At 35.3% G+C, this 12,228-nt stretch overlaps 1 protein-coding gene across 1 annotated transcript in view; it reads right to left on the minus strand.

The window, feature by feature from the left end:
• LOC144648388 (uncharacterized) overlaps positions 1-11,915 on the minus strand; it is a 71,218-nt gene extending 59,303 nt beyond the window's left edge. The window contains exons 1-11 of the mRNA XM_078507965.1: positions 11,851-11,915; positions 11,503-11,562; positions 11,085-11,094; positions 8,440-8,499; positions 8,029-8,045; positions 7,260-7,318; positions 4,886-4,953; positions 3,818-3,869; positions 3,240-3,293; positions 2,500-2,620; positions 73-144 (exon numbers count right to left, since the gene is read on the minus strand). Coding sequence (XP_078364091.1) covers positions 73-144; positions 2,500-2,620; positions 3,240-3,293; positions 3,818-3,869; positions 4,886-4,953; positions 7,260-7,318; positions 8,029-8,045; positions 8,440-8,499; positions 11,085-11,094; positions 11,503-11,562; positions 11,851-11,915 — 638 coding nt within the window. The remainder of the gene's footprint in view (positions 1-72; positions 145-2,499; positions 2,621-3,239; positions 3,294-3,817; positions 3,870-4,885; positions 4,954-7,259; positions 7,319-8,028; positions 8,046-8,439; positions 8,500-11,084; positions 11,095-11,502; positions 11,563-11,850) is intronic.
• Positions 11,916-12,228: the final 313 nt, after the last annotated feature.

The following is a 12,228-nucleotide window of genomic DNA, read 5'->3' on the forward strand; positions in this document are numbered from 1 at the left end:
TTTACTTATTCCCGCTTTTCTACTCTTCTCAGACTTAATAAGGTTAACGGATAAAGACGATTGCTAACTCACAGTGTGTACAGGCGAGTATTTTGATCAAAAACTCCAGCAGGCAAGTCCTTTAACTGGTTATTGTTCAACCACCTACCGACAGGTAATCACAAAACGTTATCTTAATGTAAAATTGAAACAAATTATGGCGACTATCGCTACCACTTAACCTTGGTGGCTACCAAAAATGTATGGTGCTGGCTTCTCCTCTATTTCCATACTGAATGAGATTGATTTTTTTTAAGTAAGTAAAGAAGAAGGTTGCCGAGGTAATTATATTTGTAGTTGACAGGTGTAACTTTAATAAGCTGGTCCTTTAATATCGACGTACAAAAAAACTAACTAAACGTGCACATTAAAGAACTGTTTGGACACTACTCTAAATTGCAAAACTCAAAAACTCGCCGTGCACAAATTCGCACCTGTGATACCCTAGAGAAATGTCATGTGACACTAAAACACAAATCGGATGCAATGAAACCGGATGTAACAAAACGGTAGCCACAACAGGTCTGTTTTCTGGATGTTAAAAATGATTGTGAAAGTAGGTCAAGGCTGGGCAGCTACTTTGTTTTGGTTCGTTTCGAAAAGTAATTAAGTTTTATTCTTTATGGGTTATGGTATTTTCTAATTAATTCTGAGTGTTTCTTCAGTACGTATTGTTGTGCTGTAAATTTCAAATTAATTTCAATAATTTCAATTTTCTGCTTCACCCTTTGCCTTCTTTGACAATCTCTTCTCCTTTTTCCCTTTTATAACTGCTAATCAATTAACCTACAGTCCTGAAAAAAAATCTTTACAGTCTTGGTTTCCACGAATGCCGTGTAGAACATTCCTAAAAAATCGAATTTTATCGCCCGAGTACAGCGGCTATATTCTAATCTAATATTGAGGAAGAAAACTTTGACTACCACCCGGGTGCTTTTAAAATCGACTGTTTGACCCAGTGTGGATTGGAGAGACGATTGAACTGATTATTGACATTTTCGGACTTGTTTGTAAAGCGTTACTGTTGTGACTGTTGTAAAGCCCTAGGCGCGCCGCCGCGCGGGGACTGGAGACTTGTAAAGAGTATTATTGGATGGACGAAAGATTGTGAGTAAAAGAAAAGCACATGGAATGGCTGTGTTTTGGTTTTATGCGTTTTTCTAAAGCGATAGAATATCCATGGATTCTGAAATTTACTGGATGACCATGTTGGTTGCATCGAGTCACTCCCATGGTTGGCTGATCGTGGACCCAATTATCATTTGACTAGGTCTTTGTTGATATATAACAGTTTAATTGTAAAATTGAAGATAAAACATTGTTCAAATAGAATTTTGCAGACTTATTAAAAGTCTCTAAAGATGGAGGGAAAAAGGGAAAGAAGGCTGATCATGGTGAAGGGTAATTTCTAAAAATTCATCTTAAATCTTATTTTCATGAAAGTTTAGCGGTTGCTAATTAAAACTGTCATTTCACCCTTTGACAAAATATGGAACTTCCTGGCAGAAACCATTAAACGACAATTTTCTTGCTCTGAATAGGATTTTAATAGGACATTGACTTCCTAGATAATTTTAATTTTCAAAACAATCACCCTTCGGCTAAAAAAACTCCATCGAGATTCCTTAAGGTGCTTGTTACATCACGCCTGCAATCTAAAGGACCACACCCCCCAACAAAAAAATTACTGGCTACGGACCTCCGATGTAAAGAAATATGTTGAAAGTCATTTTCTAATGCTGAGAATTGGAAGGAGAATTGAAAAGGAGATCAAGGATTTGTCCTACTCACAGTTCTCTTAGTTTTTTTAATTTTTTAAAAACTCCTGCAGGTAAGTGTTCCAACTGGTTATAAGACAAGTACCTAGAAAATAACATTGAAAAAGAGACCGAAAAATCCAGATCATAATGCATTAAAGGAATGTTTAAGAATGGGCTTTAAAACTTGTAAAGAGAAAACCATACAGCAACACAGCGTAGGTAAAACACTATTTCTTTGGGAATAAATCAAGAAAACCTTGACTATAAGGAAGTTGCCATAAAAAACTACGTTACGATGTTTGTATTATCTAGTCGCCATGCTTGGGCTTGACCACTTGTTCTTGCAAATTTCGTGCTTGAACAGTGGAGCTGGGATTTCGTGACGCGTTGACAGGACATCTCAACGGGCAATTAACATAATTAACCTTGCAAAATCTTTTTCGTGCAATACCTTTGTGCAGAAAAAAGATTTTTGTGTGGCTTTTCTGTAAAAGAACGCCCTTGAAGAGCTTTATCTGAACATCACAAAATCTGAAATTTAGGAAAAGTGCACTTTTTAATGGTTCTCGATACCTAAAGCACTTTATTTATAGAATACAAAATTAAAAAGTCAGTGGGTAAAAGTTTGTTTATGCTCAATGGTACATCGATTAATGTGGTTTTGTATTAATGTTCTACTTAGCCTGGGAAAGATACTTACAGGAATCCAGTATTTGCTGGAAAACGCTTTGGAACAGACGTCAGATTTTTCTTCGTACAGTTGACCTTTTCGAACTTTGGAATCAAATTGTAGGGGGAACAATAGCATGGTTCAGGACAGGCTGATGAAAAGGAAAATGAAAGTCACAGTCAGCAAAAATTACGGCTCTCTGAAGATGATTCAATTGGAAAAAACTGCCCACATGTTTTAAGTCAAAATTTGTCTATTGGTTTTGTGTTTAAGGGAACTTAAATTTTGAAACAAAAAAGAAAGAGAGCCCCGTATTCTTATTACTTTAATTATTATTATTATTTATTTATTTAAATATTTATTTAACAACATAAGTGTGATAGTAGTGTCAAAATGTTTCCAACAGAATTTTCTAAATAGTCGCCGAGTTTGGTGATTATATCTTTAATCGTTTTGAAGTAACATATCTTCATATTTGTGGCGGACCCCAAAAGCCCCCCCCCCCCCCCCCCCCAATGCCTGGTCCGAATAGGGTTAATGGAGTTCATATTATTGTTCATAATTCTTCTACCATAATATGCCATATATGTTTGCCTATTAATCTGCTTTCGTGGAGAATATATAAGAGTTTTAAATGGCTGAAGTGCTCCGCATAAACCTTAAAAACAGTTTTCATTAACCCAGGGCGTTTGCGGTTCTTTGCTTTCTGAAAAATAGTTTTGAGGCAATGCATTACAATCAATAATTTCGTTTTTAATCTCAAAACTTACTTTTCTTGTCTTCTTTTTCAGTATCTTGAAGGGACGTCTCAACAATCATTGCAGCTGATAAATAAGAAGCAGGAAATAATAGAAGTATTAAAAAATTAACTTATTATAGGAAATAAAAAATTTGCTTTAATTTAAGTGGCGTTAATTTTTGTTAACATTTAAATCCGTGCCATTAATTAAGTGGAGCGTTACTTTTCGCGACCTTAATTTCCATTACTTTTTCCCCAGTCCAGACGTTCTAATCTCCTAGGAAAAAGCATTATTTCATTAGGGTGGAAATCTACTGGTATCACTGAAACTGTGAAGAATGCTCAAAGCGCTCAGATTCTTTCTCCTAACCCATACGTTTGGCTAAAGTATCACAAACATTGTTTCCGTCTCGGATTATACGTCTAGTGTTGTAAGTCGCGATAATTTCTTTCATTTTGAAATGTTACCTTCTCTTTCGCGTTAATTTCCTTTATTGGTAAGTAACTTTTCCTTCGATTCGCGTTAATTTCAAATATCTTAATTAATTATAATAAGATAAGTTGTGTTCTTTCATCTTATGAAAAGTACTTAATAAATCCCTCCTTTACCTTTCCTGTTGATAAAGCTTGCATACAACTTAATGCAATGAAATACAAATTCCTGTCAATATACAATTAAATAACATGTTGAGTCCTTTCACATACCTATCACAAGAATGACAGCCCACACGATTTTCCTGGATGGCATTTTAGTATCTGCGATGGCTCTGAAATTATTATTGTTTCTTTATATTGATAGACAGTTCATTTTATGGAGGCATGTTACTTTCTTTTAAGCAGTAAATGTAGTTTTAACGTAGCTGTTACAAGTATTATGCATTCGCAAAATATCTTCTTCGAAGATATACTTCATCATTTCTACTGAACTAACACTGTTACCACAGAACATTACGTCATTATATAAATATCTGAGATCATTCGTAAACAATGCACAGTTTAAATTGCATAAGATTCTGTTGTTTGTGCATTTGAGACTTTTCATCGAGCAGGGATCTGAAGCTCATTGTTTTTCTGCCAATCACTGTTTAACCAGGAGTGTTTTCAGTTGATCAGACCGTCGAGTTTGCTATATTAGTCTAGCCCAGGGGAACTCCAATTTCAATGGGATGGGGATGCTCGAAGAAAAATTGGAATATTAAACCCCTAAACGAGACCAAACTGGGCTGGCTTAAACTTTTTTGACCCCTTAAAGATACCATTTTTATGCCTGATCTGTGTAGACCGCTAAAACAGTATGACGTGGTCTTACATTTCTTTTCTTTCTTGGCGTTTTGTCCTCGAAATCCTTATGAGACCAGGACTCCGAGTATTGCAGTTGTAATAAGCAAAATATAGTTAAAGTGCTATCAACAAGTTGTGAACATTGGTGTGTATTATTTCATTCTTTCTTTTTTTCCATTTTCGTATGAAAAACTTTTTTTCATTTTATAAATTCTTAAAACCAAGTTTTGTTGTCAAGCTATAGATGTTTTAGGGCTTAAAAGCTAGATATAAAGCACATAACTTCATGGTCAAAGACCACTTCTTTCCAGATACACTCAAACTGTTTGCGTCTCAACGCATAATAGCCATCTATATATTAATTAAAGGAATGCTTTCCACAAACAGGAAACTCACAACTTTGCTTGCAGTGAATATGTCTCCTAAATGAAACATCAGAGAATTTGCAAACATAACATTTCCGCCTAATAAAAAAATAAAGGCATAGGCAAAAATTTTCAAGTGTCATATTTGGTATTTTAACATAATTTTATCCATATAAAATGGACGGCTCGCTCTCGGTAGAAACCGAGAGCGAGCCGTCTAATTGTGTTAGCATAACCCACTGACCGATCTATTTATTGAAGGTTTTGATTGATAAAATTCAGTGAAGACTACGCGCGCACTCCGAGAGCCTTCTACGGATCGATAGTAGGCACCTGTGTAGCCAATCAGATTGCGCGATCACCAATAGTAGGTCAGTGTGGTTATGCTAATACGTGATAGAGTTTCTCAGTCGCCGCTCAAGAAAAACAGATGATTTTATTTAAACCGTATTACATCAAGGTTTTTCGAAATTTAGCCATATCAATTCAAGCCAAACTTCTCCTTACTTCATCCAAGCCCGAAATAATGATATTCATTGATATTCATCATTATTCATTAAAATGTGCCGTCCAATAATATCTAATCAAATGTAGGAACGTTTCCTGACCTCCAACATTGCAGTTTGGCAATAGAACGATCGGTGTTTTGTTTTTAAGCATACAGTAGAGCCATTTATGAAAATTAAGTAGCACCCTCTCCACACAAAGCTCAGAATTTGGTAAAGTGATGCCTATAGAACATCGTCATACCTGTTGTACTAAGAAAAACTGGACCAGTAAAAGGAAACATTTTTTAATTATTGATGTTTTAATGAAAACCACTTTAACCTACATGTAAAAGTTTAATCTCCTTCTAACTGTACAACACTGACATTAATGGACAAAAATCGTGATTCATTAATCACACGTTTAACATTAGTCCCGCTTGTATTAAACGTCATTTAATCAACCAGCAGTGTTTGAACTTTCCGGTAGTCTTTATTGCACATTTCATTACGCGATAGAGTCATCACACAACCAGAAAAGATGTCTTTATTTTCATTTTCATCAGAAAAATATATACTGGACGGTTTTTTTCTATATAAAGTAACAACAGCACGTGCCATGCTTCAAGCATACAGATTCCCCTTACAGGTCTTCGAACATCTTCACTGGACCAGTTGGGAGGATTTTTGTTATTATGTTAAGACAATTCCTCATGGTGATCAATAATTTTATTCTCAGAATCTATGCAGGTGATTTTGTATTGACATTTGGAGGAGAAATAAAATGTTTATAACTGTTACGTTTGAAAGAATTAAAACCTTGTGAACCTTCGATACGTTTTCCCGAAAAAACATTCACAACGAATGGACTTTTTTTACGACAAAAAGTAATCGGTACTGATCAGGATTAACTTAAAGACTGAGCGCTTTAGCCAATGGAAGTTATTTGACACAGAAAAAAATTATACACTTGTTACTTTCCCAAGTCAAGTTGTGTCAATGGAAGAATGATAGTTTTGGGGAAAAATGGGTTTTACATTGACCTGAAAATATTTTTTTTTCTTCTGTTTGCAGATGATCGTGCTTTTCAACCTGGACAACTCTGCTAAATTAACACAAAGAAACGTTAAGCCCTAAGCGCCTGTCAATTCTTTGTTTTTTTTTTAATAAACCTAAGACATCAGCATGAAAACTCGCATGAATATTTCCTTCCAATGCGAAAAAAAGATTTTGTTTTGCTTACTTTTTGCATTGACATTTTAAATTATCTACCCAAAGAACCAGACTATTTACAAACATTGACCGTTTTTGATACAAAAAGTAGCCGACATCTTGATTAACCTGAAGACTGAGTGCTTTACCCAAAGGAAGTTATTTGACATAGAAAAAAGTAAGGGCATTTGTTACTTTGCCACGTCTAGTTGTTTAAATGGCAAATGATGCTTTCGGAAAGAAAATTAAAGCTTTTAAATTTACCTGAAAGATGATTTTCTTTCTTCTGTTAGCAGATGATCGCACTTTTCAACCTGACCAACTCTGATTAACAAACAGAAACGTTAAGCCCTAAGCGCCTGTTGATTCTTTTTTTAACACACAAAAGACATCAGCATGAAAACTCTTATTAATGTCTCCCTGAAATACGTCATGCAGACGAAACTCAGCAGAGGATTTAGTTTTGATTACTTTAACAGTTAGATTTTCACTAACTAGCCGAACAACCGGACTATTTACCCATGAAATAGACCTTTTTAACACAAAATGTAACCAACACTTATCTCGATTAACCTGGCGCCCGAGCGCTTTACCTCCAAAAAGTTATTAGCCACCGAAAAAGAGTTAAAACACTTCATCCTTTGCCAAGTGTAGTTGTGTAAATGGCAGAATGATAATTTTGGCAAGAAAAAAGGGTTTTTAATTTACCTGAAATATGATGTTTTCCTTCTAATAGCAGATGATCGCGCTTGTCAATCTGAGCAACTCTGAGGAATTAACAAACAGAAACGTTAAGCCCTAAGCGCCTGTTTGTTCTTTGTTATTTTATACACTAAAGAAATCGGCATGAAAACTCTTATGAATATCGCCCTTACATGTGACATGTAGATCTAACTTAGCAGGACATTTTGTTTTGATTACTCTTTTTTGCTGGGATTTTTTTAAACACCAGAATGACCAGTGTATTAACTAAAAAATAGACCTTTCAATACTTTGTTTGGATTACTCTTTTGTGCTGAGATTTTTTTAACCACCAGGATGACCAGTGTATTAACTAAAAAATGGACCTTTAAATGCAAAAAAAGCTGATACAAATCTCGATTAACCTGACGACTGTAGAGCTTTACCCAAGGAAAGTATTTGACATAGAAAAAAAAAAACAAGACAGCTGTTGCTTTGCCGAATCTAGTTGTCTCAGTGGCAGAATGATACTTCTGGCAAAAGAATGGGTTTAAAAAAGGGTTTTTTCTGTCAGAAAATTATCGCACTTTCCAACCTGAGCAACTCTGATGAATTAACACAGAGAAACGTTAAGCCCTAAGCACTATTCGGTTCTTTGGTTTTTAAAGAAAGTATTTGACACAGAAAAGAAGGCAGCTGTTACTTTGCCGAATCTAGTTGTCTTAGTGGCAGAATGTTACTTCGGGCAAGAAAAAAAGGTTTTTAACAAGGCTTTTTCATTAGAAGATGATCGTACCTCTCCAACGTGAGCAACTGTGATGAATTAACACAAAAAAACGTTAAGCCCTTAGCACCTGCCGGTTCTTTGATTCATTTTATAAACTAAACGCATCATCATGAAAACTCTTATGAATATTTCCCTTGCATGCAACATGACTTTTACGGAATATTTTTTTTACTTTTTGTACTGACAATTTTTTATTCACCACCGGAATGACCAGACTATTGACACAAAAATGTATCACTTTTACTACAAAAGTAACCGACACTGAGCAGGATTAACCTGAAGACTTAACGCTTTACCCAAAGGCAGTTATTTGACATAGAAAAAAAAGTTAAGGCATTTGTTACTTTGCCACGTTTAGTTGTGTAAATGGCAGATGATGCTTTCAGTAAAAAACAAACAATTAAAGGGCTTTTAATTTACCTGAAAGATTATTTTCTTTCTTCTGTTAGCAGATGATCGCACTTTCCAACCTGAGCATCTCTGATGAATTAACACACAGAAACGTTAAGCCCTAAGCGCCTGTTGATTCTTTGTTTTTTAATACACCAAAGAAATCAGCATGAAAACTCTTATGAATATCACCCTTGCATGCACTGAGTTTTTTAATTAACCACGAGAATGACCGGTGTATTTACCAAAAGAATAGACCCTTTTAATTCAAAAAAGCTGATACTAATCTTGATTAACCTGAGGACTGTAGAGCTTTACCCAAAGGAAGTTTTTTGACACAGGAAAAAAATAAGGCATTTGTTACTTTGCCACTTCTAGTTGTGTAAATGACAGATGATGCTTTCGGAAAGATTATAGGGCTTTCATTAACCTGAACACTTATTTTCTTTCTTATGTTAGCAGATGATCGCACTTTCCAACCTGAGCAACTCTGATTTATTAACACATAAAAACGTTAAGCCCTTAGCGCCTGTTGATTCTTTTTTCAACACACAAAAGACATCAGCATGAAAACTCTTATTAATGTCTCCCTGAAATACGTCATGCAGACGAAACTCAGCAGAGGATTTAGTTTTGATTACTTTAACAGTTAGATTTTCACTAACTAGCCGAACAACCGCACTATTTACCATAAAACAGACCTTTTTAACACAAAAAGTAACCGACACTTCTCTCGATTAACCAAGGGCCTGGGCGCTTTGCCTCAAAAAAGTTTTTAGACATCGAAAAAGAGTTAAAACACTTCTGTTTTGCCAAGTCTAGTTGTATTAATGGCAGAATGATAATTTCGGCAAGAAAAAAGGGTTTTTAAATTAACTGAAATACGTTTTTTTTCCTTCTTTTAGCAGATGATCGCGCTTTTCAATCTGAGCAACTCTGAGGAACTAACGCACAGAAACGTTAAGCCCTAACCGCCTGTCGGTTTTTTGTTATTTAATACACTAAAGAAATCAGCATGAAAACTCTTGTGAATATTTCCCTTGCATGCGACATGTAGACCTGACTTAGCATAACATTTTACTTTGATATCTCTTTTGCTCTGAGATTTTTTATTAACCACCAGAATGACCGGTCTATTTACTAAAAATAGTCCTTTTTCATTCAAAAAAGCTGATACTAATCTTGATTAACCTGAGGACTGTAGAGCTTTACCCCAAGGAAGTTATTTGACACAGGAAAAAAATAAGGCAGCTGTTGGTTTTCCAAGTCTAGTTGTCTCAGTGGTAGAATGATACTTCTGGTAAGAAAAAAAGGTTTTAATAAGGGTTTTTCTGCTAGAAGATGATCGCGCTTTCCAACCTGAGCAAATCTGATGAATTAACACACAGAAACGTTAAGCCCTAAGCGCTTGTTCATTCTTTGTTTTTTAACAAAGACATTAGCATCAGCATGAAAACTCCTATGAATGTCTCCTTGAAATGCTTCATGTAGATCTGACTCAGTGGAAGATTTTGTTTTGCCTCCATTTTTGCACTGAGAGTTTTATTTAGCAACAGAATAACTGGACTACATACAAAACATGGACCATTTTGAATGAAAAAGTAACCGGCATTAATCAGGATTAACCTAAGGACTGACCGCTTTACCCGAAGATAGTATTTGACACAGAAAAAAGTTAAGGCATTTGTTTCTTTGCCAAATCAAGTTGTCTCAATGGCTGAATGATACTTCTGGCAAGAAAAAAAGGTTTTTAACAAGGTTTTTTTTTGTTAGAAGATGATCGCACTTTCCAACCTCAAACCTGAGCAACTCTGATGAATTAACACACAGCAACGTTAAGCCCTAAGCACCTGACAGTTCTTTAATTCTTTTTATAAACTAAACGCATCAGCGTGAAAACTCTTATGAATATTTTCCTCGCATGTGACATGACTTTTAAGGAAGATTTTGTTTTCCTTCCTTTTTGTATTGAGAGTTTTAGTCACCACCGGAATGACCAGACTATTTACATAAAAATGTATCATTTTTACTACAAAAGTAACCGACACTGAGCAGGATTAACCTGAAGACTGAGCGCTTCACCCAAAGGCAGTTATTTGACATAGAAAAAAGTTCAGGCATTTGTTACTTTGCCATTTCTAGGTATGTAAATGTCAGATGATGCTTTCGGCAAGATAATTAAAGGGTCTTTAATTAACCTGAAAAAAGATTTGCTTTCTTATGTTAGCAGATGATCGCACTTTCCAACCTGAGCAACTCTGATGAGTTAACACACAGAAACGTTAAGCCCTAAGCGCCTGTCGGTTCTTTGTTTTTACTACACTTAAGAAACCAGCATGAAAACTCTTATGAATATCTACCTTGCATCCGCGCAAACCTGACTTAACAGGCCATTTTGTTTTGACTACTCTTTTACAGTGAGATTTTCTATTAACCACCAGAATGACGGGTCTATTTATTAAAAAATAGACCTTTTAATACAAAAAAGCTTATATCAATCTGAATTAACCTTAGGACTGTAGACCTTTACCCAAAGAAAGTTATTTGACACACAAAAAAAGGCAGCTGTTACTTTGCCGAATCTAGTTGTCTAAAAGGCAGAGTGATACTTCTGGCAAGAAAAAAGGTTTTTAACAAGGGGTTTTTTCCATTTAAAGATAATGGCGATTTCCAACCTGAACAACTCTGATGAGTTAACACACAGAAACGTTAAGCCCTAAGCACATGCTGGTTCTTTGCGTCTTTTTTTTTTTTTTTAAACTAAACACATCAGCATGAAAACTCTTACGAATATCTCTCTTGCATGCGACATGACTTTTAAGGAAGATTTTTTTTTTTTTTTACTTTTTGTAATGAGATTTTTAGTCACCACCGGAATGACCAGACTATTTACCCCCCAAAAATTATCATATTTACTACAAAAGTAACTGACACTGGGCAGGATTACCCTGAAGACTGAGCGCTTTACCCAAAGGCAGTTATTTGACATAGAAAAAAAAGTTAAGGCATTTGTTACTTTGCCACGTTTAGTTGTGTAAATGGCAGATGATGCTTTCGGTAAAAAAAAAAACAATTAAAGGGCTTTTAATTTACCTGAAAGATGATTTTCTTTCTTCTGTTAGCAGATGATCGCACTTTCCAACCTGAGCATCTCTGATGAATAAACACACAGAAACGTTAAGCCCTAAGCGCCTGTTGATTCTTTGTTTTTTAATACACTAAAGAAATCAGCATGAAAACTCTTATGAATATTACCCTTGCATGCGACGTGTGGACCTGACTTAGCAAGACATTTCTTTTTATTACTTTATTGCACTGAGTTATTTGAGTTATTAAGGGAGTTATTTGACATTAAGAAAAAGTTAAGGGATTTGGTACTTTGCCACGACTAGTTGTGTAAATGATGCTTTCGGAAAGAATTTTGAAGGGCTTTTAATTTACCTGAAAGATGATTTTCTTTCTTCTGTTAGCAAATGATCACACTTTCCAACCTGAGCAACTCTCATGATTTAACACACGTTAAGCCCTAAGCGCCTGTTGATTCTTTGTTTTTAACACACTAAAGACATCAGCATGAAAACTGTTATGAATGTCTCACTTGCATGCGACATGTAGACCAGACTCAGCAGAAGATTTAGCTTTGATTACTTTTTCACTTACATTTTTTCTTAACTACCCGAACAAACGGACTATTTATCAAGAAACTGACCTTTTTACTAAAAACGTAACTGACACTAATCTGGATTAACCTGAAGACTGAGCGCTTTACCTCCAAAAAGTTATTAGCCACCGAAAAAGAGTTAAAACACTTCTTCCTTT

The sequence above is a fragment of the Oculina patagonica genome, chromosome 4 (assembly GCF_052425735.1).
Source record: "Oculina patagonica isolate OP01 chromosome 4, crgOcupat, whole genome shotgun sequence".
NCBI lineage: Eukaryota > Metazoa > Cnidaria > Anthozoa > Scleractinia > Oculinidae > Oculina > Oculina patagonica.